The 27,481-nt window shown below is 53.8% G+C and overlaps 4 protein-coding genes across 11 annotated transcripts; 2 read left to right on the forward strand and 2 right to left on the reverse strand.

Annotated features, from left to right (window-relative positions):
* The first annotated feature begins 492 nt into the window (after positions 1 to 492).
* On the forward strand, positions 493 to 2,375 carry LOC101776339. Its single transcript, XM_004982936.4, has 2 exons — positions 493 to 895; positions 1,311 to 2,375. Exons 1-2 carry the CDS (start codon positions 638 to 640, stop codon positions 2,211 to 2,213), a joined length of 1,161 nt encoding a protein of 386 aa, XP_004982993.1. The 5' UTR covers positions 493 to 637; the 3' UTR covers positions 2,214 to 2,375.
* Positions 2,376 to 4,251: 1,876 nt separating this feature from the next.
* Positions 4,252 to 5,518, reverse strand: LOC101776741. 2 transcript variants are annotated; one of them, XM_012842564.2, is made up of 3 exons: positions 5,334 to 5,518; positions 5,000 to 5,115; positions 4,252 to 4,871 (listed from the first exon to the last, which is right to left on the reverse strand). In XM_012842564.2, exons 1-3 carry the CDS (start codon positions 5,436 to 5,438, stop codon positions 4,553 to 4,555), a joined length of 540 nt encoding a protein of 179 aa, XP_012698018.1. In that variant the 5' UTR covers positions 5,439 to 5,518; the 3' UTR covers positions 4,252 to 4,552. The 2 variants fall into 2 exon arrangements, with proteins under 2 accessions (XP_012698018.1, XP_004982994.1); XM_004982937.4 differs by having other exon boundaries at positions 4,252 to 4,874; positions 5,334 to 5,514.
* Positions 5,519 to 7,923: 2,405 nt separating this feature from the next.
* On the forward strand, positions 7,924 to 9,591 carry LOC101778113 (rubisco accumulation factor 1, chloroplastic-like). The gene has a single exon (XM_004982939.2). It carries the CDS (start codon positions 7,992 to 7,994, stop codon positions 9,369 to 9,371), a length of 1,380 nt encoding a protein of 459 aa, XP_004982996.1. The 5' UTR covers positions 7,924 to 7,991; the 3' UTR covers positions 9,372 to 9,591.
* LOC101777154 (pentatricopeptide repeat-containing protein At5g14080) lies at positions 9,578 to 13,484 on the reverse strand. Of its 7 annotated transcripts, none has more exons than XM_012843098.2 (5): positions 11,719 to 13,484; positions 11,104 to 11,638; positions 10,823 to 10,943; positions 10,151 to 10,235; positions 9,578 to 10,034 (listed from the first exon to the last, which is right to left on the reverse strand). In XM_012843098.2, exons 1-2 carry the CDS (start codon positions 13,259 to 13,261, stop codon positions 11,331 to 11,333), a joined length of 1,851 nt encoding a protein of 616 aa, XP_012698552.2. In that variant the 5' UTR covers positions 13,262 to 13,484; the 3' UTR covers positions 9,578 to 10,034; positions 10,151 to 10,235; positions 10,823 to 10,943; positions 11,104 to 11,330. The 7 variants fall into 7 exon arrangements, with proteins under 7 accessions (XP_012698552.2, XP_022678963.1, XP_012698554.2 ...); XM_022823228.1 differs by having other exon boundaries at positions 10,569 to 10,943; XM_012843100.2 differs by lacking the exon at positions 10,823 to 10,943.
* Positions 13,485 to 27,481: the final 13,997 nt, after the last annotated feature.

Below are 27,481 nucleotides of genomic sequence, written 5' to 3' on the forward strand. Positions count from 1 at the left end.
AATCTCATACCACGTTAGCAAAACTGCTGATTTGGTAGGTTAATTATGAGAAAATAGAAGAGGAGAGGCACAATTACTAAGTCTCATAAAACTCAATAAGCATGTTATAATTTCATGGCATATCACATCTCATCATAACACTGTACCATGAAACTATGTATTAAGAGTGGCAGTTTCATTTTATTAAAAAAATCTAGATGACATGGTACTCTGTCGTGACCACCCGTTCCTCGTGAAACCTCGTGCGTCACTGCACAGCGGGGCCCACGGCTGGCCAGTATAAATCTTCGTGCCGAGAAAATGTTGCGGAAACCAGCCAAACGCGACTGCAGAATAGCAAGCGAGCTCTCGGTTCGCACACCCGCCCACGGCGACTCGACGAGCACTCGAGCAGGGCCGCAGGCCGCCACCAAAGTAGGAACAAACCAGGCAACAAGCAGCCAGCGCACCATGCCTTGCCAATAGCCAAAAATAAAAAAAATAAAAGCCCACCCCTCTCTCCTCCCTCCCTCCCTCCCAGTCTCTATTCCACCTCCACCCCGTCCGACTCCCACCAGTCCCAGACCGCCTCCACCAAAAATCCCAGAACCCTAGCGGCTGGCGCCCCGGGGCCGCCAGATCCCCGCCGCTCCCCGCCATGCGGATCCGCAAGACCGCCGCCCGCCTGCTCGGCTCCGCCTACTCCGCCTCCGCGGCCCCCGCCCCTGGCGCAGCGGCCCCGGCCGAGCTACTCCTGACGCCGCCGCCGCCGTCGCACCTCGCGGCGTGCTCGGCGCCGCTCGAATCCTGCGGGTGGGGCGGCTACTCCAGCCACGCAACTGCCTCCGGGGAGTCCTGCGAGCTCAGCCGCTCGCCGTGGGACCTCATCGCCGAGCTCTCCCTCTCCGACCCCCAGGTCAGCGCCTCCGCTCCCCGTCTCCTCCCCTCTCGCTCTCTCCTCTCAGTATCCACTCCGTGTCGCTCTGGGAGGTCCATGCTACACAAGCTCTCTGCTTCGGGGAGGGTCTCGCCGCGTCCCCGTGGTCGCGGTGCCCGGGTTCGTGCATGCCGCTAGGGTTGGCCGGCTGGTCCAAATGGGCGGTCAGCGGGCTGTTCCGGCCGCAGATGCCTACCTGGCCGTGGACTACACCGCGTTAGCTACCCTTCCCTCGTGGTAATTTGGGGGGGCGGCGCTGCTAGGGTTGGAATCGCCGGAGCGGCTTCCGGGTCGAACCCTAGATCCGCGCCCACCATTTCGGGGGCTGTAGCGCCGTAGGGGAGCGTCTGCGTGTGCTGCTGTGTCGATTAATTAACTTGTCTCATTCGATTAGGTGGAGGACGACCTCGTCGACAGGTACTTCGTCCATGTCACGACTCGCGCGAGCTGGCTCTTCTCGGCCAGCATGCCTGTCTCCAGCACGAAGAAGGTGGCTGCAGCTGCCAGGTTGAGAGCTAAGCGGCGGCGTGATGCTGCAAGGAGGTTATCGAAGAAGGCTGCAGCAAGCAAGGAGAAAGACATGAAGCATGCTGAGGCCTCGAACAAGGCAAAGGTGAAGAAAGAGGAGGGGGAGGAAGTACCAGCGCGGGTCTACAAGTGCAAGAAGAACGACGGCAAGCGGTGGCATTGCCACCGGACAGTAAGCCAGCCCAACACTCTCTGCAACTACCACTTCGTGCAGAAGCGCTCCTATCTGAACCCGGACTTCGATTTCGCTTCGGCAATCGAGCCGGAGGAGCCTGTGCCTGTGCCTGTGCCAGTGCCAGTGCCAGCAGCCGCCTCCAAGCCCTCCAGCAACAAGCCGCGGAAGAAGAAGCCCAGCAGCGACTTCAACGCGACCGAGGGCTTCTACTACTACGCCGGGTTCGGCCCCTTCCGCAGCAAGAGGCACTGCAGAAGCGGCGGCACCAACGAGCCTGTGCCTGCTGTAAAGCAAGAGGAGGAGGAAGTGCCTGAAGATGCTTCTCCTCCTGCTGCAGATCAGGCTCAAACTGCTGAAGATACCAATCGGGCTGCTCCTCACAATGATGTGTCTAGCTGTGATGACGACATTGCAGGGATTGCTGGTGTGGACGAGGATAGCAGCGACGACGACTACGATGGGATTGGTATCGCTGGCAGCAGCATGGATGGAAGTGGTGATCCACATGCTAGCAACGGTGACGGCAAGAGGAAGACCCCGTGGAAGCGGTGGAGGAAGCCGGTGAAGGCGCGGTCACTCAAGTCCTTGATGTGATGGAGCCTCCGTGGTTGTAGTGGACGGGTTAATCAGCTAGCTTGGCTTAGCTTAATTCTTCTTTTATTCCGTCCGGTTTTGCTGTTGACTTGGTTGGTGGTACAAACTGCTTCGCTTTTTGCATCCTGATTTGCCTGCCTGTTCCATGGTTTGTCATCGATATCTTTAGCTGATCTGATCAGGGCAGGTTTCCTCTGTGTTTCGAAGCCGTCTTGGAAGGAACAACGTGGTTGTTGTTTTTGCGTTTTGAGATGCAGCCTGCAGCCTGTGTTGCTTTTGCCTGTTTGCGTTCGGGGTCGCGTACGAAGAGCGCGTTTGGGATGCAGCTGCTTCTCGACTAATTAAGCCGGCTGGTCGTTACATGTGGGTCACGTTACGCCGGCAGGAAGCAGATTAAGATTAAGTATAGTTTTTTCACGCACGTGCACAGAGGATTTGCTTAAAATTTGCGTGCGCGCCTACTCGGATCAGGCGTGGGTAATCTCGATAGATCCGATGCGACAGCTAACGGATGACGGACCGGCGGAGCGGGGCGGCGCGCCGACCGAACTCTCTTTCCACGCCGGTCGCCTCTACCTTCGTCGATTAGTCGTCAGGGGACCCCGCGGCGCGTCGTGCGAGCGCTTCATCCTCGTCTCGTGACCTCGTCGGCGTCGGCATCGACCAGGACTCCAGGAGGGTAGAGAAGACCTCGTCGGCGTCGGCATCGACCAGGACTCCAGGAGGGCAGAGAAGTCAGAGAGCCGGTCGAGGCCGCAAGCCCGCGACGCTGGCTGTCTAACCTTGGGCCGACCGGCGGCGGCGGTATCCTTGGCGGCTGGGTGGGCTGCTTTGCGGGCGTGGGACTGGGCCGGGATGCTCCGCAGAACTGGCTCGGCCGGGAAGTAATAGGTAGGGCCCGCAGCGCGCTCTGGGCCATATGAAAAAGAAGAACAGCTGAGTTGACTCTTTTTGTTTGCGAATAACCGACGAGTTGACTACTGTTGTGAGATCCTCATTGCATTGTTACGGTTATTACGGGTTACCTATCCGTACCTACGCTGCGAACTCACGCGCACCCTGGAAAAGTCGTCCTTTGCATGCCCACGACACGTGCTGTACGCCTGCGCCGCACGTGCAAAGCAGCACGGCAGCGCCATCGTCACAGCGCGCGCGCTCTCTCTTGAAAACACAGCATGAGCACATGATGAGGCCATGGGACCGAAGGAAGGAGAACACGATTTTTGCGTACAGTACAGTTTCTAAACCCTCGGCCAAATAATCGCCTACCAGGTAGCGTTACACCGAAGCGGCATCGGCGCGTCTCCGTTCGCGCATGTCCACCATCCGGCTGCACGTCCGGAAGAGCATGCACGCACACGCCTCGTTAAAGCGAGATGATGGTGTGCATGCCGAGTGCCGACAGGCCGCAGGCGGAATAGTACTACTACATGGCGACATCGGTCGCCTCACCGTACCATCCTTGCAATGCCGTGTCGATATGGACGGTGACGCCGCGTGCAGCGATGACATAGACCTACGGGCGCACGCAGAGTGCTCGCTGGGAAGCTGGTGATCTTGGGAGAGTTGTGCTGAGGCCGGCTAGCTCTAGCAAGAATGTCACCCCTACATCCTAACAAGTTGGAAGTGCCCGTACGGTGCTGCTGTCGGTGTACCAACTTTGTTCCTTGTTGGAGTAAGCAGCTAGGCATTCATGGTGTTTGGCAAGCAAATCTGCAGCTGTGGTGGCAACGCCTGTCGGCTGGTCACGGCTTCACGCTGCACAAGGCGTAATGCTTGCTTTGCTCATTGGCCTATGCGCATAAGGTATTTCATGAAATGCGTGTCAGGGGGGGGTCCACGTAGGCATCTAATCTAATCCTACACCTTAATGAACACCATTGGTAATGCCCTCCTTTGGCCCCAACATTATTAAGCACAGTAGTGGCACACGCGCCACTGCTAGCAATATGCACATCCCTTTGTGCAACAATCCTAAGCTTTACGAGATCATGTCCCTTCCACCGCACTGAGCCAAGATATTTTAGTGCCAAAGCAATTAGAAAAAACCTCGAGAAGAACGAGGCACGGCCAATGATCAATTCCCCCATTCCCATTGTCTGCTTTCGCATCAGATCCTGGATTCTCCCTGGAAAGGCATCACGGCATTCGCCCTGGTTCCAATCGTCTGCCGTCAGATGAACACTAGCACTACTACGAGTATGGAGTATATCAGCATCACAGCATCAAAAACGAGAAGGATTTGGACGCGACGCGAAATGCTGATGCAGCTACGCGCGGTCGTCGTATCAATCAGTTGGAGCAAGCAGAGGTTTCCTGAGCAGAGCAGAGCACGGCCTTCAGGCCGCTGGCCAGGTCTCGCCGCCCTTCGCCCGCTTCTGGAACCCGCCGTCGTGCCCCAGCTCAGGCGTATCCTCCTCTGCCGACGCCACATCGCCCTTCGCGGTAGGGGGTCCCAGGCCGCCGCTGCCGTGCTGCTGCTGCTCGTGCTTCCTGGGCCTGGGCTTGCGCTTGCGTGAAGACCACGCGATGTGGCGGTCGCAGAACAGGTACCCCGGCACCGCCGCGCCCTTGCAGCGCCACCGCTTGCCGTCGTTCCGGCTGCACCGGGCGCCCTGCGGCTGCGGCTGCGGCTTGGGCACGTCGTCGTCCATCGCGCTGCTGCGTAGGAGGCAGAAAAGCGATTTCTCAGCTAACTCCATCCCAGTACCCCACCCAAGAGCCAAGATCTCGCAGGGGACACCTGAACAGACTAAAGAGGAGGCGGGGGTTCGGTTCGCACGCACCTATCGTTGGACGCGGCGGCGGCGGGGACCCGGTCGCCCTCTTCTTCCTGGACTCGGACCCCGGCGACCAGGATCACCCGCTTCTCGTCCGTCTCGTCCTCCTCGCGGGATCTCTCCTGCACCAGGAACGGCAGCCAAAAGTAACGGTGAGGCGAACACGGTAGGATGATCATCACCTGACCAATAGCAGCCCAAACCCCAAAGACCCGATGGGGAGCCGGCGTCAACGCTCCCAATGAATCTCCGATCTCGCCGGCGGGTGCACGCAGAGACACACAACGCAGAGCCACAGGGCAGCAGTACCGGTAACAGCAAGCGCCAGCATCTCACTCACCTTGGGGTGGTGCAGCAGTGGCTGGGAACTCGGCGGCGAGGCGGAGAGCGCCGTCGCGGGCCCCGGGTCGGCGGCCCTGGCCGGGGTGCGCTTCCGGATCCTCATGGCCCCCCGCCGGCCTGCTCCGGAGATCGCGCTGGGTTGCCCCCCGCGCCCGTCCTCCCTCCCTCCCACCCACCCTCTGTTCCCCCACGCGTCTCGCTGGCCTTGGCCCGATTGATCTGCTGCTGCAGTACTAGTAGAGAGTCCACCACTAATTTTCCCTAGCAGAGTAGCATACCGTCCGTCCGCTCGTACCCTTTTCTTTCCCCTTTCCCCGTTCAGATCGAGTCGAGACAGACGCGGTAAATTTGCGCCCCGCCTTCCAGTTCTGTCCCTGGGTTGAGGGCCCGTTTACGGTCTACCACCAGATGGCGACGGTCGCAACTTTCTCGCGGGTTCCGGCCCGTGCCGTGTGCGTGCGGACTGCAGCGAGGGGACGGGGAATGGGAGGAGGAGGACGACCCTCGCCCGATCTTCCATTCTTCTCTTCTTGGCTGCAGAAGGGAATGTTCCGTTCGGCTGCGGCGGCAGGGAAGATCCGGTACTGGGACTCTGAGGTCTGGGTGATCGACCGGAGCGAGGCCGCGACGGGACCCGAGCGGCAGCTCTCGTGATGTCTACTGCGTGGTGGGCGGGTGGTGATCGCGTCTCGAGTCTCGACGGCGGGGTGGAGTCTACCCGTCGGTTGCTGCTGCCTGCTGGCTTTGCTGCTGCAGTGCGTTCCAGTCAGTGGGCTGGGTCGGTGAACGTGGACGCGGGGCCGTTTGGTGATTCTGTTGCCGAGTCGCGTGGCGTGGGGGATGCCTTTTTTCTGTTTTCTCCCTCGTCTGCTTTTTCCCGGGGAAGCGTCTGTCTGGTTTACTTCGGGGCTACTATACGCTGAACCGAGACTGAGAAAAGAAACAAGTACAGCACCGGAAAGTGGAATTCTTGTCGAGCATAAAAGGGCACTTTCCTCTTTTTTTTTTCTCTCTGGGTACTGCGCAGTGAGTATACGATATCAAGGAACAATACATGCGCCGATGTGCGGGGCCGGTCGTTACTCGTCAGAACCATCGCAACATCCGCGAGCGCGCCGGCCGCGAGCAGGCACCGCTCAGAACCCGGCGTCCAGGCGCGCGGCGCCGACCAGCGCGGCGCTCTCGAGGATGCGCTGGACGGCGCCGCTGGCGCAGGCGGCGCGCAGCCGACGCAGCGCCCGCCTGTACATCGCCGCCAGCCGCCACCGGAGGTGCAGCCGGCGGAGCGCCGTCCCCAGGAACCTGCGACGCGGCCTGACGTCGCCACCGAGCCTGGCCACCGCCATCTTCCTCCTCCTCCTCCCCTTCCCCTGCAGCGCCATCCACGGCGCGCGGCTAGCAACGGCGTGGCCGGACACCATTTGCCGCAGGCCCCTCATCTCCTCTGCACCGGAAGCCGCCGTAGCTCACTGGTAGTTCTAGGTACTTGAGGGCGAACTTTTTTGTTTCTTTCTGGAAGGGTCAGTTGACAAGATAATGCTAATCAAGGAAGCTTGGATTAGCGGGTTGATTTGCGGTCAAGGTCGTGGTGGGTGTGACTGGTGAGGTCAGCTGCGCTCTACTACCGAGAGCAACCGGCATCGCTGCATGAATCATACATGCACTGATCTCAGACAAGTTTGAACGCATCCAGCTCTAATCATACACCAACTTCTTCAACTAGATAGTACAGCTAATTGAATTGAGTAGATACTTGTTTTTCTCTGAGAGCAACCGGCATCGCTGCATGAATCATACATGCACTGATCTCAGACAAGTTTGAACGCATCCAGCTCTAATCATACACCAACTTCTTCAACTAGATAGTACAGCTAATTGAATTGAGTAGATACTTGTTTTTCTCTGAGAAAAATTGATAATAGATGTTTTTTTTTGAAAGGGATAATAGATGTTGAAAGCACTGATCGAGATCGCTGGAACGTATCTCTCGACAGGTCAAGCCAGGCCTCCGTATCTCTCGCTGGAACCTGACTAGCCCACCCAGGATTAGGAAGGAAGGCTGGGCTCTGCCTCACCGTCATGGCATAGTGGCCCAGCTGGCTTCGTTGCCTCTTTTATTGTTGTTGCTTGCGGTTTCATTTTTTTTTGAAACTTACTTGCGGTTTCATTTTGGTAGTAGATCCCAAATTTCGTTCAAACGGTCCTCCAAACCGGACCAAAAGAAGCTAAATTCAGACGAAGGAGACCGTGACCTACTTTTAAATCGTCGAGAATTTGGCGGTATTTTCTGAGCTATCCTTGTCTCAGGAATTACTGCGTGATATTTTTGCCCAGAGGATCCTGGGCTCGCTCCGTCCCGGACCCATGCTTGATGTCTCCAGTGCTCGTGCTCGCGCACAGCACGCTCCATCCCACTGCCAAAAATGCGCGCGGGAAAACAGAACAGACAACGGCCGCAGGCGCAGCCGCGCACGGACACTGGCCCAACCGATCCGACACCGCGCTGGCGCGGCTCTCCTACAACCGTCGCGACGTCCGGGAAGCAGGATAAGCCAAGCCCGATAACGATAAGCTCTGGCTTCCGTCCTGCGGCCGTTGTCCGTTTCCTCCCTGTTTCCGTCCCTCCCTCCCCTGCTTCTCCCCCCTTATCGCCACCATGCTCTCCCTCTCCCACCCGCACACGCACCCCGCCGCGGCGCCGCGGCACCAGCGCGCGCCCCGCCCCGCCGTCGCGGCCACCCCCGCGTCGTGCCGCCGCCGCGCCAGCCACATCGCCGCGAGCGCAATCCTGCTCCCCGGCGGCGGCAGCACGGGCGGCCGCGGCGACCGGAAGCTCCCCTTCACCCCTCCCCCGATGGCTCCGCCGGGCCAGCTCTACCAGCCCTTCCACCCGCCGCCGTCCCCGCTTCCGTCCAAGTTCCGCACCCTCGACCTCACCCAGCGCCTCGAGGTCCTTCGCGAGCGCCTGGGCCAGTGGCACGAGTACGCGCCCCTCATCTCCGCGCTCTCCCGCGACGGCTTCACCCCGTCCTCCATCGAGGAGGCCACGAGCATCACCGGCGTCGAGCAGAACTGCCTCGTCGTCGCGTCCCAGGTCCGCGACTCGCTCCTCAGCGAGACGGCCGCGTTCCCTCCCGACCTGCTTCCCTACTTCGACTCCTACGGCGGGCCCGACCTGCTCTACGAGCTCCGCTTCCTCAACGCGCGCCAGCGCGCCGACGCCGCGAAGCACGCCATCGACTACCGCCTCGAGCCCAAGGGCGTGCGGGAGCTGGCGCGCTCCATGAAGGACTTCCCGCGCCGCCGCGCGGTGGACGAAGGATGGGAGGCCTTCGACGGCGCGTCCCCGGGGGACTGCCTCGCCTTCGCGCGCTTCCGCCAGTCGCGGGAGGCCATCGACGTGGATGACCGCATCGCCGAGCTCAACCGCGCGCTGCAGGTCGTGGCCACCGAGACGGCCAGGGCGCGTCTTGAGCTCGAGATGGAGCGCGCCAGGAAGAAGGCCGCCGGGGAGGAGGTGGAGGAGGGCGAGGACGACACCGCCTCGCGACCCGCCGTCAACGTGGTGCGGCTCCAGTACGGCGAGGTCGCCGAGGCGTCCACCGTGCTGCTGCTGCCGGTGGTGAGGGAGACGGACGGCGTCGCGGCCATGGAGTCCGCGCCCAGGCGGACCAAGACGGACGTCGACCTCGGGATCGTGGAGGTGGACAAGGCGTGGGCGCGCTGGGCCGTCGTGCCCGGATGGGGCCCCGTCGCCGCGGCCGCGGAGGAGGCGGTCGCGATCGAGCTGGCCGACGGGCGCAGGCTGCCGTGGCGGACGGCCGAGGAGGAGCCGGTGCTGGTCATTGCCAACCGGGGCCAGAAGGAGGTGGCGGAGCAGGGGAGCTACGTCCTCGAGAAGGAAGGCCGGCTTGTGGTGGAGAGGGGGAGAAAGCTGGCTGAGCAGGGCATCACCGTCGCAGCCGCCGAGGTGTTGATCGTTGTCCGGCCGCCCAGGGATGAGGACGAAATGATCAGCGACGAGGAGTGGGACTAATTGGAGGGGTTTAGGAAGTTTTTTCTTGGAGATGGCAATTTTTTTCATGGGTAGAGTTTTCCCCTCTTCTCGTCACAGTTGATGAACAAGAGGAACGAACTGCCGCTTTGATTCGGTATATCCGTACATGTCATATAGGAACATTGTGTAGTCCCTTAGCCTTTGCATTGCTGGCTATTGTTTCGCCTCATTATATTTAAATAATATGATCACATAAACACATGCCATTGCTGAAAATATGCTTTTCCCTGTCTTACAGGACTTTCCAAAACCTTAACTCAATAGCAAAATGAAACTACATACTGGTACAAGGTAGTCATCTAAATCTGCAGTCAGAAGTCTCAGGACTTCAGGACATTGGCACATTGCCAGAGCTGCAATCTTGATCTTAACTTTGGGTCAGCTATAGCATCCAATTCTTCAAAGGCCGTCAGGGGCAGCCAAAAGGATCAGAGTTCTAAGTCTTCTTTCAGCGTACGTAAAGTAAAGATATCCCTCCGACCACCAACTGGGCAAATGCTGCAGCATGAGCATCGAGTACCTTAGGAATGCTCATGCTGTTGGATCAGAGTTCTAAGTCTTCTTTTCCCCTGTTGGAATGCCTCTTAGGAATGGAGTTCTTCATGCCCAGGAAGACGAAACGTGTCCGGTAAGCGCCTAATTCTACATTCAGAAGCTATTAGGAATCAATACAATGTGCGCCGACCCACCCTCAAGTGTGCTGCTTAAATTTCATGCAAACATAAACATTAGGAGTTTACTGAGTCGGATGTGCGAACCTGATGAAGAGCTGTGGAAATTTATTATTCTCAGTGTTAAAGTTGAGAAATGGTCGACAATACACGTGACAGAAGTGAGGCTAAACTGCAAGGAGAAAATGAATTCATCAGGGTAGTAATCATGATATGTATCACAATGACAATGATTAATAATGAAAGTTACACAAATTATAAGGAGAAGGCTGAAGGAGGATGGAATATATAGTTATATCAAAGAGTCTAAGTCATATACTAAGGTAATACTTTCACAGCAATCTCCAGGTTCATTACTAAACCACAGGATACTCCAAAAATCACACTTTATCATTTGAACCATTTCAATTATTGGTAGACTCTGGAGAAGGCAAAATATTATTCTACCTTCCAAAGGCACTACATACAGAACCCAAATGAAAAATGAAGGGAGAAGAGATATTACATATAAAGAGGGCCTCAGAGGATTTTGGCAGCATTGACAGTGATGAGGTAAGAGAAGAAATAAAAAGAGCATATCCCATTTCAATTCAACATGCCTGTTAGCCTGTATAAGCTCAAGCTTTTCTATATGATTACATGTACAAGTTTTCTTACTGATACAGGTGACATAATATTAGGGAAATATAAAATGTAAAGAAAATAAAAATAATATGTTACGGTAAGTCAAGTATGTGCCAAGATATAAGCATGTTATACCAGATAAAACTAACATAACATGTACTAACAACCATTGGACCAGTAATTAGTGACACATGATTCCAGAGACTTAGATGAAATCTTCCAAGATACCTACAGAGATAAAACTGCAGTTCCAGACCTACAATGAGAAGAAACTAAATATGAGATTAATCATATCCCCACCTTATCGTATAATGCTCACAACTGGATTTATTTTCTTGGAACATGCACAGTAAGAAGTCCTGTTGCTAAAACTAGCAAACGGAAGAGTAAAAGGACATGTTATGTAAACACAATACCTTTTCTTGTAAGGAAAACAGCTAGGATATGCTGTACACATTACATTGCCTTTTGTAATCTGGCCATTTTGTGATAGGTATAAACAGAGAGGCTGTGATACTTCATAATTGCAATATAGATTTGTTTCTGTAATACGGTTGTGGCTGCCTGATCAATTCACATAATAGTCTCAATCACTCTTTCCCCTTTTGCAAGGTGGATGTACTACTCATTGAAAAATTGCAATTCAAGCATATACATCTCCTATCAATTTCATCCATGGGTTATCATCATCAACAAGCCTCTGTGAGTTTAAATACTGCATCAACTTCGTCACATGTTGAAGACTGGCAGATGTCGATAGAGAAGCCATGAGCTCATTCATTATGTTCTGAAAATTAGAACTGCAGTTGCTCCTAATCCATTTTAGGTGCTCAAGGGCCATTTCTACTTCTCCAATGTCTGTTAGATTCTTCAGCAAGATGACGTGTGAATTCAAATTCTCAACATTAGATGGAACCGAACACATAACACTCAATGCCACTTTGAAATTACCTGCAAAATATTATGTCATAGAAATTGTTCAAATAAGACATAAAAAGCAATGTGAGAAGCAGCCAAAACTTCATTTATACCTTGTTTGCAGAGTGCAGGGATAAACATACTCAACACTGAACTAGCCACTTCAGCATCCTGCATCAAAGATCTCCTAAATATCTCCAGGGCCTGTTCATATTTATTTTTCTGGCACAACATAGTGATGAAGGAAGTGTAAGTTGCACCATCTGGAGCCACTCCTTTCTGGAACATATGATCAAACAGCTGTTGAACCTCTTCACTTTCACCCATTTCTGTAAACTTTGTAATGAGTATATTGTATGTATGCAGATTTGGGCTACACCCACTGGTGAACATCTCATCCCACAACTTCTTGGCTGGCCTAAGAAGGTCATTTCTACATAGTGCTTCCATCAGAGCATTATACGACAAAACATCAGGATCTAGTCTCTTTCTTTTCACCTCCTTGAGCACATCATATGCCTCCCTCACCTTGCCAGCCTTGCCCAAGAATGACACAACCAAATGGTAATCCCTTGCATTCTTACAATAACCCTTCTCCAGAAGCACCATGAAAATTTCCCACATTTTGTCACCCTTCTTACTCTTGCAAAGGTTCTCACAAAGGTGCACAAGCATATCAGTGCTTGGAAATCTCCCCTTTCCCATCATGAACTTGCAGAACATGGCAGCACCATCAACATCAATGTCAGACACTGAACCGACCAAAACATTGAGCACATCATCATCAATCGGGAAATCCCCCAACACAAACGCCTCTGCCATCTCCTTGGCCTCTGTAATCAGTCCATTGGACACCAGTGCCAGCACACACTCCCTGTACTCGGACTTCCTCGGTGCGACCCCGAGCTTCCTCTTTTGCTTCAAGATCCTTCCTTCCTCCTCCACCCTCCCCGCCACTCTAAACTCCTCGGCCACTATCCTATATGCCACGAAATCTGGTTTCCACCCGCGCGACCTCAACTCCTCAAGAGCATGCCAAGCATCCTCAATTCTCCCCTCCCTACACATACCGTCAACGACCATGGCCGCCACCACCGACCTGCTAATCCGGCTCCCCTGACAGCCCACCATATCCACCAGCCGCAGGACCTCGGCCAGTCCGTCATGTTTCCTGCCCACGGCCTTGACGAACACCCCGAACCCGACGGTGTCCAGCTCGACGGTCCCCACGAGCATTCTGTCGAGAACCTTGCGCGCGTGGGCGAGGGACCCGGTTGATGACGCGAGCGCAGCGAGCAGGGAGTTGCAGAGCGGCGCGGGGAGCGGGGCGGCGGGATCGGAGTCCGGAAGGAGGCTGAAGTGCGCGAGGGCGTCGGGGAGGCGGCCGTGGCGGAGCAGCGCGGTGGCGGCGAGCGCGCGGGTGGCCGGGGGTAGCGGGAGCCGCGCGGCGCGGGCGCGGGAGAGCGCGGCGAGGAGGGAGGGGAGGTGCGTCGCGACGGATGCGAGGTGCTTGTGGAAGGCGTGCGGGCTGGAGGCGGGCGCCGCGGAGGCGGGAGAGGGGTAGTGCGTTGGGTGGTAGGAACGGGGGGAGACGGAGAGGGCGCGAGCGGCGGCGGTGGCGAGGCGAGGGAGGAAGGTGGAGGGCTGTGGGGACATCGTCGCAGCGAAGAGAAGCCGCAAAGTTCGAAATGGAACGGTTCAATGCAGAAGCTATGGCAACTTTGGATTATTTTGCACCTGCAAATAAATTACACCTGTAAATTTCCGTGCACAAGAAAACAGATGTATTTTTTCCTCCCATGAAAACTATTGTAGTGGTGAGGGGGAAAACAGCGAGAGCTACTGAATACTAAAATATTCTTGACTGCAACATCACATGTCTAGCCAGGCCCGTCTACCTGAATGATGCCTTAGGCCTGGACGGCGACACAAGTCAAGGGAATGGGGCCTGCTCCATCGTTGAGAAGGTTTCACTGAACCGCCGATCCCCACCAAGCGTGTTTTCTCCAGAATCCTGACTGTGCTCCCGCCATCAATGGCGGAAGTGGCGTGAGCTCTTGACAACATGGAGCTCGCTATGCAGCATGGCAACGGGGCACCTATGACTATGACAAAGACGCGGGAGACTAGTGAGGCCTTGGCTCACGACGGCCAGCCCGAAACAGAGGAGGCGGTCGTGGCAAGCGGCGCCAACGGCCAGGCCAAAGCAGAAGAGGTGGTGGCGGCAGGTGGCGCCACGGCTGCGGCCACCAATCTAAGACACTGCAGTGGCTGAGGAGGTGCCCCACGCGCATGCCATCGACGACCTCTTCACCGACCCGCCTAAGACCGTTTTGCAACAACACCTGGTGCGACACCAGCGACACAGTGCACTTTCGACCTCTCGGTCGTGAGAAGAAGCGCTCGCCTTGCAACAAAGCCAGCCATGTTGCCGGTGGAATGTGTCCAGCACAACCTCTGGCGTAAGCTGGGTGTGTCTGATGATTTTTTTTGGTAGGGGGAATGGGTGTGTTTGATGGTGAGTTTGTGCCAATAGAGGAAATACTGTAGGAGTTTGTCAGCGTGTTTCAGGGACCACTCCCGGAGCACATCGTGGCGGCCATGACAGCCCTCTTCGACCTTGACGACGAAGGTGCCGACTAGGCTTTTGACGCCTTGCTATGGAATGTTGGGTGAAGCGGGAGAGGATCTGCAGATGGAGACGACAGCGACAGCAACAGAGTGACCATCTTCGCATCTCACCTCTGAGTAAACCAGTTTGCTATGTATCCTGCACCCCTGAACTTCATTTGCAGTTTCTACTTTCGCCCTGTTGGCTGCAACCTTCGGGCAAGACATGCACTCTGCCCTGCTGGCTTCAACCTTTGGGCACCATGCGCGACTTTACCTCCTCTACCACTGCTAAGCCTTGTTGGTTGCGACCTTCGGGCACAAACTAAGGTTCTGCCATGGCATGAACAACCTGAATAAGCTACTCGTAATGAATACGAAGCACAAAGCACCAACGACAGCGTAGCATATCTAGAGCAAACGCCCATCAAATGATTAAAGGAAACATCGACATCCTATGTTGGAATGTGAGAGGCCTCAACGCGTCGGCAAGATGTTTGACAGCACACGAGACCCTCATGGGAACCTCATGTCACATAGCCTGCTTCTAGGAAACCAAATTGCAGAGTATCGACGCAACATTAGCCACCTTCCTTTGAGGGCATCGTCTGAATCAGTTCGCTTTCAAACCAACCCAAGGCACAAAAGGCGGCATTCTAATCCTGTGGGATGAGAACCATGTGGAGATGCAGGACATTCGCATAGGTCGCTACTCTGCCGGCAACGGTAACTATGCGGCATTGTGCAACATCTTTTGCCCTCTCGATGGTCTATGGTTCCACCAAACAAAACAAGAAAACTGCGTTCTTGCAACACAGAACACTTACGCTCCCTCAAACCACACGGCGACGCAAAATGGCTGCTATTGGGAGACTTCAACCTAATATACAAAGCAAGAGATAAAAACAACAGCTTAAATTGGCAACTGATGCGGCACTTCAGAGCTGCTCTCAACTTCCGCGAACTCAAAGAAATACACCTACAAAATAGAAAATTCACATGGAGCAACGAGCAGTGTAGGCCCACCCTCGTGCGCCTAGACAGGGTTTTTTTGTAATGAGCATTGGTACCTCTCATTCGACAATCATGTTCTCCACACGCTCTCCTCCTCACACTCCGATCACTGCCCACTACTCCTAGCACACAACTCTGGACCATGAAGGCCAGCAACTTTCAAATTCGAGAAATAAAGTTGCCTAACTTCCAAGAAGTGGTCAACCAAGCATGTAATCAACCAACAACCCACACTGAGCCTTTCCATCGCCTAGGTCACAAGCTCGTCTCCACATCAAGAGCCCTTTGAGTATGGAGCAAGTCCTCATCTCCGATGCTAAGCTCAAGTTCCTTATGGCCTAGAGGTCATATTGTAGCTAGACACTACGCAAGAGGCAGCTAGACACTGCGCAAGAGGCATGGGAGCTATAAGAGGCGGAGTTCTTACTGTGTGCAGAGTTGAAAAAATGGCTCCTTGGATGGGTAGTAATAGAAAAAGCTAGGAAACGACAAAGCTCCAGAATCACCAACTTGCGGGAAGGTGACGCGAATACAAAATACTTCCACATGAAGGTGAATGCATGACGAAGGAAAAAAATTATACATCACTTGTGCAGCGGTAGCGGATGGGCCGTCTCCCATGCTGACAAGCAGGAAATCATTCATGACCACTTCTCTCATGTAATGAGTGAACCTCCAGAGCGACTACGCAACCTTAAATGGCCTACTCTGCAACTCCCGGCCATGGAACTCTCCACCCTTGATGTGCCCTTCTCGGAAGAGGAAATCCTCAAGGCCATAAATCAGCTACCACTTGACAAAGCACCTGGCCCGAATGGCTACACGGGCTTGTTCTTCAAAAAGTGCTGGCCCATCGTTGGAAATGACATCATCGCGACAATCAACTCCTTCTACAATCTTCGATGCAACAACCTCAATATCCTCAATTATGCAAATATTGTGCTCATCCCTAAAAAGACGGTGCAGATAGTGTACATGACTTTTGGCCCATCAACCTCATACACGCATTCGTGAAAATCATTTTTGGCCCATCAACTTCATAGATGCATTCGCAAAAATCATTAGCAAAATGCTCGCGCTACGGCTGGCACCTTTCATGCGCGACCTAGTCTTGCCATGTCAAAGTGCCTTCATCAAAGGACGCAGTATACACAACCATTTTCTATACGTCCGAAACATCACTCGCAAGTTCCATCGAAACAGGACTAGCTTTGCTTATGAAACTTGACATCTCCAAAGCGTTCGACTCCGTTCGATGGGACTACCTTCTTACTATGCTACAACAAAGAAGCATTCCTCCGCGCTGGCCATCCTGGCAACATCAACATCAAAATTCTTCTCAATGATACACCCTGGCAACCAATCCAGCACGGTCGTGGTCTGCGATAAGGGGACCCTCTATCCCCTCTGCTCTTCATCTTAGCGATCGACCCACTCCAAAGACTACAATCCCTTGCCACCGATAAAGGATTCCTCAGCAAACTCGGTGGTCGAATGGTACGATTCCACGCCTCCATATATGCCGACAAGAGAGGATATAGACAACACCAAGAAGCTCCTCATTTGCTTCGGTGAGGTCATGGGTCTCAGTACCAACCTACAAAAGACTAGCGTCGCAGCCATCAGTTGCAACAATATTGACCTGAACAACCTACTTACAAACCTACCAGTTGCCAGAACAGGATTCCCAATGCAATACCTAGGCTTGCCATTAGCCATCCGAAGACTGCGAAGAATCGAATTACAACCTCTGATTGACAAGGTGGCAGCGAAACTGTCAACCTGGAACGTCCGTCACCTCATGCAAGCAGGGCGCCTAAGCCTTACAAAATCGGTCCTAACATCACAACCAGTGTACCTACTAACCGCCCTCAAAACATCTAAATAATTCCTGGAGGAATTGGATAAACTAAAGAGAGATTCTTGTGGGCTGGAGACAGGGACCTCATGGGGGCAAAATGCAAGTGAACCGGATCCGTAGCTGTCTTCCAATGGTTAATGGAGGTCTGGGCATACTAACTTAGAAAACTTTGCGAGAGCACTTCGGCGATGGCTATGGTATGCATGGGCCAATGATGAAAAGGCCTGGGTAGGAACGGAAACACCATGCGATGAAACCGACCGGCTCGTCTTCGCCCCGTGTACATCAATAACGTTGGGCAACGGAAGAAATACCAGCTTCTGGCACTCAAGTTGGATTGAAGGCCGCCGCCCGAAGGACATTGCATCGAGCCTCTTCGTCCACTTGAAAAACAAAAGGAGGAAAGTTGTAGAGGCGCTACACCACAATACATGGATTAAAGACCTTAATATGGCTAGTGGAATTGCAATCGTCCACCTACACGAATTCGTTGAACTGTGGCGCATGATACAGTGGAAACTTACCAACAACAAAACCTATACGGCAACTTCCGCTTACACGGCCCAATTCATTAGCTGCACCAAGGTGTCGCATATAAACATCATCTGACAAACCTGGGCTCCTCCAAAATGCAAGATCTTCGCATGGCTTATCACCTAGAATCGAGTCTAGTCCTCAGACCGACTTGCTCGGCGTAGCTGGATGCACAACCCGTTTTGCCGCCTCTGCTAGCAGACAGGAGAAACGGCCAAGCACTTGCTCATCGAATGCTACTATACCAAAAGAATCTGGATTCTCACAGTTTACGGGACGGGGATCTCGAGCATCCACCCATCGGAATGGAGGCCGTGCGACACAACACTAGAATGGTGTTCAATCATAACCACCTCGCCGGCAGCACCGTGGAGAGCACTCCAAAGCCTCACGCTCCTAATCATGTGGGAGCTGTGGAAGGAGAAAAATTCATGAGTATTCCATCACTGCGAGAGGCTTCACCTATTTCACTTTTTGCAAAGATAAAGTCACAAGCCGGAACATGGATCTTGGCCGGTGCAAAGTAATCATTATCTTTTTTCTGCTGGCTAGCCGGCTTGTACCTATCTATGCTTTATCAATGAAATAGGCATTGTCTTGGTACCCGTTCGTTCAAAAAAAAATTGGAGCTCAAACTAATCAAATTTCACATCACAACTCATATCGGAGCATGAAGCTTTAGATCAATGTGTCAAAATTCAGATGAGGGAAGAAGATTGGACCTCAAGTGCAATGAAATTTAGATCAGAGGCTTAGAGCTAAACTTGAAGTTGCTGTGGACACAGACCTCGGCATTCATGAGCCATGGAGTCGAGGTGGCATCTGTCGCAGAGGGAGAGGAAGCTTATGTTGGATCTGTGCAGATCAGATCCGAATGCAGCACACTGCGAATGAAGCCATCTCTTCTCACCTACACTCGTTGCGACTCATTTTATTGTCACCTGGACTAAGTGCTCCTGCCCTTGTTCCATGACAAACCACCGCCATGCTACCAGAACTTGCTCCATTGAACACGTGAGAAGTTGGAAGACAAATTCGACGAGGCGAGCTTGCATAAGGTGCATCTTTGATGGAGAAGAAGAGATCATGGCAGGCCAATAGGAGATCTCACCGGCCACCGCTGATAATTTACGTGGAGGAGTGAGTTGCTTGCGGTAGGAGAAGGGGAGAGGTGAGCTTTGCCCCTATAAAAAGTTTCATCTTTCCATATAAACTCAGTTTTTTTTCGGGATTTTAGCTTTTCAGAAGTTGCATGAGAAGTTTACTATTTGTTTGAACTTCTGGTTTTTCACACTGAGAAGCTACCAAGAAGCTCAAACAAACAAGCCTTGAGGCCCAAATATTGATCTGAATCAAACCACGTTAAAAGATTTTTGGAGGCTACTAGGCAGAGAGGATTCTCCAGATAATGTTTGGTCGAGACCTCTCTCCTCCCACTATATCTTGTGCTACATGATAAAAGAAAAATGAAAAGAAAAAAAATGCACCAAACCTGCTCTCATCATCCTCCATTCACCACTGTCTCATCTTCCTTTGCGCGCCGCCAACCGCCAACTCACCTCCAACACTGGTGAGCACCATTCTCCTCTCTCAACCTCCCTCCTCTTATATCCATGGTATTCGAATATGAGATTTCTTGCCTCCCCAACCAGCCCGCGTGACTCTGGCAGCACTGCGACCACCAGAGCCACCGCCCACGACCCTACCACCGCTATGGTTACAAGTGAGTAGCACTAACGGTGGTCAAGCACCGACAGTGGGGATCCGATGGGACCCCCTTTTAGAGATCTGGCCTGGGGGTTAGTTTGTGCGTAGGGATTTGAGAGGCGTTGAGGGGAGTTGGTTTTGTTAATTGCACTCAGAAAGCTTTTAGACAGTGTCAGGCCGCTCGGAAGCGTAATACCCTACGTCCTGTGTGTTATGTTCAAACCATGGGAAGGCTGATTGGGGCAAGTCTTGTGCCCAATCCTTCCTTCTCCCTCAGGTGTGAATGCGGTGGCCCAATGGCTGCCTACTTTGCTACAGTTCTCCTAGCACCTCACCTACTTGCATCTGATGCTTCTCACCTTGGCCTGAACGGCTTCGTAGGACTTGACCAGGTCCTTTGTATTGTAAAACCCTTGCTTTTATCGCTTTCCCCTAGCGATCATTGCTCTTCTCAGTTTGGGCCCACCACCCCGGGACAGGGGGTGTTCGATTCGCTTCCCGGGGCCCTTCCCGGGAGACCTTCACCCTTTTCCAGGTCCACGTGTGGGCCCACCTCAAGGCAGAGGATGGCCGGGAGCCAGGCGGGCGCTCTCGACACACGGGTGACGCTTGCCACCTGTTGGATGGGACGGGTGAAACCGTCAGTCCCCATGGCACCCAGGCGCATCCCGTCAACTTGTAATGATGGTGTTTTAATGGGGACAGGGCACCTGCCGATAGCTTACCTCGACTGCCACGCCACTGTTGGCTTCGCCCCGAACCGAGCCTTCCTAGGGGCCTTCCCGGGAGGCCTCCTTAGGAGCACCCCGTTCCCACTGTGTGGGCCATCAGTAGACCCCACCACCTGGAGGCAATATTTTTCTTTGTCCTTTCTAGGCTTTGGTTTTTAGAGCCCATCTCCTTAGTTGGGCTCCAAGAGGGATCCTCTTTCTGCATGTAGGCCCCACTTGTAAGTGCCTTCTCGGGGGACCCCTGTTTCCTTGGTGCTGACAGCAGCCCCCGGCCCCATGTTGGACCATCTTTCCTAGGTCAAGCGTGGGGCCCAGTAGTAGGAAGGGGGCCACCTTTCGACGCTTTGTCTTCTCCTTGTGCCAAAACGCCTGAGTTTTGGTTGGGATTCCCCTAGATTCTAGGACCCTCCCGCACTTATGTTTCGGCGGCCGTTTCTCGAAGTCGAAGCACCGCACCCGTCGCTTTATAAAGCCCCATGTGCAAGCCCTTAGGGCTTCCTTCATCTCCACTTGTCATTTGCAACCTTTCACCTTCTCGCTATTTTCTCTTCCTTTACTCCTCTTCTCACTGCCATGACCAGGAGTGATCGCTCCAGCTGCTCCAGCGTGACCCCCGGGTTGCCGACCTCAGGCGTTCGATGATCATGGCTGCGGATGCCCTAGAGAAGATTCGAGCGATGCTGCCCCTGGTTGGTCGGGTTGGTAGCATGGTGATTCATGGGGTGACGGATTCGGCGACTCCCGACGAGCCAAGGGAGGTGGTAGTGTTCCTCCCCTTCTTCTTCTGTGGGCTCATTCCCCCATTCTCCACCTTCTTCCTTTGCGTGTTGGAGGAGTACCAGTTGCATTTGGTGCATCTCACGCCCAACATCGTCCTCACACTAGCCATCTTCACCCATCTGTGCGAGATGTTCATCGGTGTGTGACCTTCTGTCGAGCTCTTCCGCCACTTCTTGTACCTCCAATGCCCAAGCATACTAGCTGGCAACGCCTCCCCGCATGGTGGGGGTGTGCTTCTTCAAGCTTCGGGCCGCTCATGAGGGGGAGTACATTGCCATGATCCTCCACGATAAGTAGGAAGATTGGAAGAGGCAGTCACTGCATATGAACACCATCACACCCCACCAGTGCATCTACCTTCCGGCCTCTCCTTTGGTCGCCGAAGTCGACACATGGTCCGCCTCGCCCATCCTTGGAGAAGGATGGTGGCCGGTGCTGGACCGGATTGTCCAATTATGGTAGGCTAGGTTCACATCAACCATGGTAGTGACGGACTTCCTCCACCGCCATCTCGTGCCCTTGCATGCGAGGGTTCGCCCGGCGTGGTTCTACACTGGCGAGGATGATACGACCCGCACACGACGAGAGGTGGGCACAAACCTCACCGAGACGGAGATCTTGGAGCTGTTGATGCTAATTGTAGAGGTACGGGACCTAGTGATGGGGATCCTACTAGGGGGTGTTGTGCCCTTGTGCGAGGACCAGTTGTGCCATGCCGTCCTCTCGATGCTTTCGGAGACTGATGCGCGTGGGCTCGTTGCACGCCGCGCTCACCTCTCTGGTGGCATCCGCATTGAGGGGGGAACAGATGGATCTTCGGGGACGGTGGCTCCCAGAGGGGAGGGGAAGCGTCCGCGGTCCTTCTCTCCGATCCTAGTAGGCTCTTCTTATTCGTCATCGCCGCCACCCTCTCTTCTGCACATTTTGCCTGCCCTGGGGCAAGGGTCATCGTCGGTGGGACCATCAAGCGCGGCCATCGGTCGCTTTCCCCCATCCAAATGCTCGAGGGTAGGGGTGACCATTGTGGCCTCAGCTTCCCGGTGGCACTACGTAGGGCCCAGGCACAGGTTTGACTCATGCTCCTTTTTTCTTTATTCATCTCTCTTTCTCTCTCAAACACTTCTTCTCTAGGGGCACGAGTGGTTTGCCATCGCAGACCCCACTCAGGGGATCTAGCGAAAGGGCCCTCCCATCTTTGTCCCCCTCAGTCCGGTGTACCTCCCTTGTGGTGGGCTACCCTCCTGGTGGGCAACAGCCCCCTGCGGGTGGGGCCTCTGCAAGCGTGGGTGACATCAACAGGTCCCGCTTGCTTCACCGTGCCCTCGCATCACCAGCCCGCTAGGACTTGGGTCTCCCATTAGTGGGGACCCAAACTTCGATGGGCGACCACGCTAGCCTGCGTCCGCCCGCACCCCACCCCTTGCTTCGGGTGGTGATGATGCCGGGACGGTGGTGGTGGTTGCCGGGGCTCCTGCCATCTCGATGGCGCCGGCTTCGGTGGCGGTGGAAGAGACTGCTCTGTCCACTGTGGCGGCAGCTGTGGAGCCTCCATCGCTGACAGAGTTGGCTGGCGCAGGTTCGGCCCTGATGGTGCCATCGCTAGCAGCGGTTGCCGGTGGTGGAGAGGAGACGGCTGCCATCCTTCCCAAGGTGCAGCGCACCTTGGAGGCAGCCCTCGAGGACATTCAGCGGGTGGCCGTGGTACCCGACAGGGTACCCTCTGAGGAGCGCGTGGCGAAGCTCCTAGAGCGTGAGGAAGAGCTCCACTTCTTGGTGGTCGACCTTGCCCGCCGCGAGCAATAGGCCCATCTCTAAGAGGCAGACCTGGTGGCATGCGAGGAGGCGGTTGCTACGCACGAGTAGTAGCTCGATGCGTCCAACGAGGCAATGGCGGCCCGCGAACTCAAGTTGCAAGAGCGCACCGATCAACTTTAGTGCTGGGAGGAGGAGCATCGTTAGGCTGTGACTGCCGCCCACGAAGCCGCGCAGGAGCAGAGAGCTGTGGGGACCTCCTTTCGGAAATCCCACTGATTACCTGTATCAGTCCCTGGATCAGTAGCTGATATAGTTATCATCATAGTTTAGCATCAAAACAATAAAAGATGCATAATATCATGGAAAACAGGTTTTACCTTTACGTAGCGGAGAGCGGTGCAGTTACCCATTCCACAAGCAGAATGAATTTATAGCACCATACAAGTTCTAACCCTATACAAATGAAAGCAAACCTGAGTACACTTATGATACTCAGCAAATCCTAGCGTTGAAAATTATATTAAATGTCTGGGAAGTTCAAGGAAAGGGTATGAAGGTTGGTTTTTATTAAGAAACCTACTTTATGCATGGTGGGGTGAGTTTTGGAAGATGGGAAGGAAGGAATCCAGTTTTATGTAGTTGGGTGGTCCTGGAGGGGGAATCTTACCTCCCCTACCAGTTCCCAAGTTTTAGAGAGCACCAGAGACCGTCGGGGTCCTTCTAGACCGGCTTATACCTCATTCCAAATTAGTCTCTTAGGGCCTCGGACCCATCTTACCACACTCAAGTTATGATTTTAGCCGATGGGAGCTTTGACTATGTGGGCTCGAAACAGTGAGCCTCGGCTATCCAGATAGATTATACTCCGCGCAGAGGTGTACACTTTCCCATGCATTCGATCAGCCCATACCTCCGTGAAAGGCGGTACTGACCTACGAGACCCATACCCACCAGCATCTATCTCTAGACAACATTCCATAGCTCCATCCATAAGTACGACTGGGGTCTAAAAAGGGGCCATACTACGTCCATACGTGGACACTATCTCGGAAAAACAGATGCATCATGATATTGCATACAATGCCACCAGGTCCTCAACTTATGACCCATGATGACCGGACCTGGGACTTTGCAAAAGTCCTGCTCCAGCCTACCTATTGCCCACCATGGCCCCTTGGGATGGTTTACTAGGTTCTGCTGGTGGGGTTTGAATCAAGGCCTCACATGATTAGGCACTCCTGAAGGTTGTATCTTTTTCGCACATATGGTTGCACGTTTCACTAGAAAGACTTTTCCGTGAGCCGGTCCTTATATGACCGGAGTAAGCTTTTGGGACAGGATCCTCTACCGAGGCTGCCCCCTTACTCCCTTGTCCTATCCTTAACGGTTTCTAACTCTTTAGTTGGTTGATTTTATTACTAAACTCACATACTCTAGGGTTTTTTTTCCATAAAAGCATTATAATTGTGATGTTTCTAAGGGATGATGCGAGATCATCGATCTAGTCGAGATTAGGGTCATCAATAGGATTTTTGGCTAGCAATGGCTTCAAGTCAAGACAAGAGAGGGAGCAGAGGGGTTGCCCCTATGGTTCTTAGGAAATATGCAAGTCAGATTATTATCTTGGTAAATTTTATTAACTATAAAATTAGGATGAAAATATGGTCAAGGAAGTTGGCGTTAGGACTTGCCTTCATTAACGCTTCCTAGGGTGACCAGGTCTTCGGCTTCACGTCCTTCTGAATCCTCGGCTTCAGGGTGGAGCCTAGTCGTCTACTGGTTATAAAAGCACATAAAATAACAATCAATAAAATAATACATCAATCAAATATCTAAGAATTTGGGAAGGGAGAAGGATGATGGATATCTTGGGAATTACCTACCATTTAAGGGTGAATTCCCGAACAAAGGATGAAAGGTTTATTACTTATTTAGAAATAAGTTTCTAAATAATTAATGGATAGAATGGTTGGATTTTGAGAAGAATTTTAAGAAACTTTGAATGGATTTCCTAGGGTTTTGGACAGGCAGTATAACGGCTGGGTTTGAGTGATAATTTGAGGTTTTGGATGGGCGGCATAATGGCTAGATGGGGTTAAGGTTTAGGGTTTTGGTTGGGCATTATAACTAGGTTGGGATGATATTTGGGGGTTTCAATTGGGCGGTATAACGGCTATGTGGTGGAACAAATTGGAGGTTGAGTAGATCCTTAAGGGGTTGGGGTCACTAGGGAATTTGTGGAATGATACTTGAGAGCTTGTGTGACAGTTGGTCTGTCCCGGCACTAGGGGATGGTACACATGGCAACAGATGCAGTCGGCCAAGAACAAGTAGAATAGAAGCTAGAGAGCTTGTACGACGGATACCACTTTGTCCCGGTGCTAGGAAATAGCACACATGGTGATAGAGGGGCTAGTACAAGATCAGGCAGATGCGTGGCAGCAATAGGGATTAGCGGCGATGATAGGGTAGCGAGAACCAGCCTACCGGGTGCTGTTACAATTGCAGGTAAGGTGGCTATAGGCCGCATGGCGCACTCGACTTCGACCCAACCCGGTACCTGGGGGTTAGGGCACGACGGCGGGTGGAGGTGGGACAGCATCTTTCCTAGAAAGGTTGGGCCACTAATGAGATGAACTATGGGAAAGGAAGGCATGGATGGGTTTGGAATGATCCCTAGTATTTTTGAAAATTTTTGGGGAATTTTTGGAGAAGAGGAAAGGGTTGAAGTGAACTTTGGGGGTACACAAGCTGGGTGGATATAGCATTTTTGGAGGGGGCTGCCGTCGGAGAGGGGGCTGCTGGCGCACTATTTTGTGCGCCTCGTTCATGGACCCGGTGGACAAGTGGAAGGGGGAGAGCGGTCCACTAGACCATGTACAGGGACGAGTGGAGGTGTGGGAGGTTAACTGTGGCGACAGCATTACCCAGCGAGCTCGCATGTTAGTTTGACTGGAAGAGAGAGGGTGGATGGAAGGGTGACGGGGGGAGGGGGGTGGCGTGTACCGGGGGTGGCGCCGGACCCGGGCGTCACCGCCGGGATCACCATGGGTGCTGCCATGGGCTCGCCGGGGCGGCACCGATTTGGTGCCTCCGGCCACCCCTAGCCTCGCCACTGGAACCAAGAAAGAGTATAGGACAAGGCGAGTCGGGTGGGGAGGTTGTGGAGAGGAGAGGGAGAAGGGAAATGGCGTGGCCACGGGAAGAGGGGGCTCGGCTTGGCCGATGGTGTATGGAAGTGAGCGGGGAGCGGGGTGCCTTTTATATGCAGGCACGCGGTGTAGGAGGGGGTGGCGGCCACATCACCGAACCTTGCTTAGCAGCCAAGGAACATGGCGCTGGTGGGATGAAGGGATGAGGCCGGCTGAGGGCTGAAGGACTGCACAACGGCTGGGAATAGTGGTGGCCGGAAACAGTAGCGGCAGGGAATTGTGGCAGTGGGGATGGAGAGCGCATGCGGTGTCAGAGGAGAGGATAGGAGCGGCCGGTGGCTTCGCGGCGAGGGAAAAGGAGGGGGAGCTGCAATGCCGGTGTGGATGAGTATGACGATAGCGTCATGATGGCGGTAGAGGAGGATAGGGTAAGGTGACACCGATGGCAGGGGGAAGGGGATGACCAGGATGAGGTGCCCTGCTTGCAGGAGAAGGCGGGAAGGGGAGGCGCATCTGCGGAGCATGGCGTCGTGGCGATGTGGATGTTACCATGGCGAAGGGCTATGGCGCGGAGACGTGGCATGGTGGCGGGCGCTGGGGCGGTGCCTGTGTTGGTGTCAGCAGGGTGAGGATAGGAGCAAGCGAGAGGGAAGAGAGAGGATGGTTCGGTGCGGCAGCATGCAGTGGAGCAGCATAGTGGAGCGAGGCAGCGCGCGGCGGCAGTGCCAGGGGACCGAGTGCCGACGGCGGCGGTGCTGTAGGTAAGAGGAGGTGGACCGCGTGGGCTGGCTCGTGTGCGGCCTGGGTAGGATAGGGAGGCCGTGAGGCGGATTGGGCCGGACGAAACGGCCGACTGGGCTGGATGCACGTGCGAGGGAGAAGCAGGCCGAGGCAAGGAGGTGGAAAGGAGGAGGTGGGCCGAAAGAAAGGGCATGCTTATTAAGAAGTTTCCAAAGAAATTTCCTATTTGTTTAAGTAAGGTTTGAATCAAATTTGAAAAGGATTTCAAATTTAAGGAAAGTTCAAACGGTGGAGTTAAATTGGTCATAGTGCTAGAGTGTTTTGGAACATATAGGACACCAAAAATACTTGAATGGGGTTGTGGGTTTATGGAGGATTGAGTTAATATTCAAACTAATTTTGAATATTAATTCTAGGTTTTTGAGAATAAGGAGGATTTTTTGAAGGATTAATCCTAGAGCAGCCATATGCAACACATATGCCGGTATTTTATGCAGGGTTTGTTTGTTAAAAGATTTTGAATATTTGGGAGAAGGGAAGTACATTATATTTAAACAAAAATTTTAAAAAGCCCATATTTTTAAATGCTCTAAAAAGGCAAGGTGTTACAAGAGGCACCTGGCCCGTCGCAGTCACGAGCTCAACCTTCTCATGTAGAGCCTGGAAACTCGTGCGCAGTCGCTGGACCACCATGAGCACGAGATGTCCTAGCAGGCGGCGGATGCGGCCGCCATCAGCTAGTGGGTGGAAGCGGCGCAAGCGGAGGCCAATGAGGTGATCCAGGCGGATCGCGTGATGTCGGTCGCCAAGATCCGCGCCGCCATGGATGCCATCAAAGCCCAACTTCTTGATGCCCAGTGGCAGGTCAAGGTGGCCGAAAGTGCCCGGGAGGCAGCCCTGAAGCGAGCGGCGGAGGTTGAGGCAAAGGTTGCTAGTGTGCTCTCCCTTTTGCATGGCTTCTCGGAGGAGCTCCAGTGACTTCGGCTTTCTT

Source organism: Setaria italica, chromosome IX (genome assembly GCF_000263155.2).
Source record: "Setaria italica strain Yugu1 chromosome IX, Setaria_italica_v2.0, whole genome shotgun sequence".
NCBI lineage: Eukaryota > Viridiplantae > Streptophyta > Magnoliopsida > Poales > Poaceae > Setaria > Setaria italica.

Bases quoted from the DNA above. Each gene is read 5' to 3' on its own strand.
- LOC101778113 (XM_004982939.2), top strand. From the start codon at position 7,992: ATGCTCTCCCTCTCCCACCCGCACACGCACCCCGCCGCGGCGCCGCGG.
- LOC101777154 (XM_012843100.2), bottom strand. From the start codon at position 13,261: ATGTCCCCACAGCCCTCCACCTTCCTCCCTCGCCTCGCCACCGCCGCC. The intron at 11,639-11,718 runs GTATAAATGAAG...AATATTTTGCAG, and splicing joins CCCTGCACTCTGCAAACAAG to GTAATTTCAAAGTGGCATTG.
- LOC101776339 (XM_004982936.4), top strand. From the start codon at position 638: ATGCGGATCCGCAAGACCGCCGCCCGCCTGCTCGGCTCCGCCTACTCC. The intron at 896-1,310 runs GTCAGCGCCTCC...TCATTCGATTAG, and splicing joins TCTCCCTCTCCGACCCCCAG to GTGGAGGACGACCTCGTCGA.
- LOC101776741 (XM_004982937.4), bottom strand. From the start codon at position 5,438: ATGAGGATCCGGAAGCGCACCCCGGCCAGGGCCGCCGACCCGGGGCCC. The intron at 5,116-5,333 runs GTGAGTGAGATG...TTCCTGGTGCAG, and splicing joins CACTGCTGCACCACCCCAAG to GAGAGATCCCGCGAGGAGGA. The intron at 4,875-4,999 runs GTGCGTGCGAAC...CCTCCTACGCAG, and splicing joins GCCGCCGCGTCCAACGATAG to CAGCGCGATGGACGACGACG.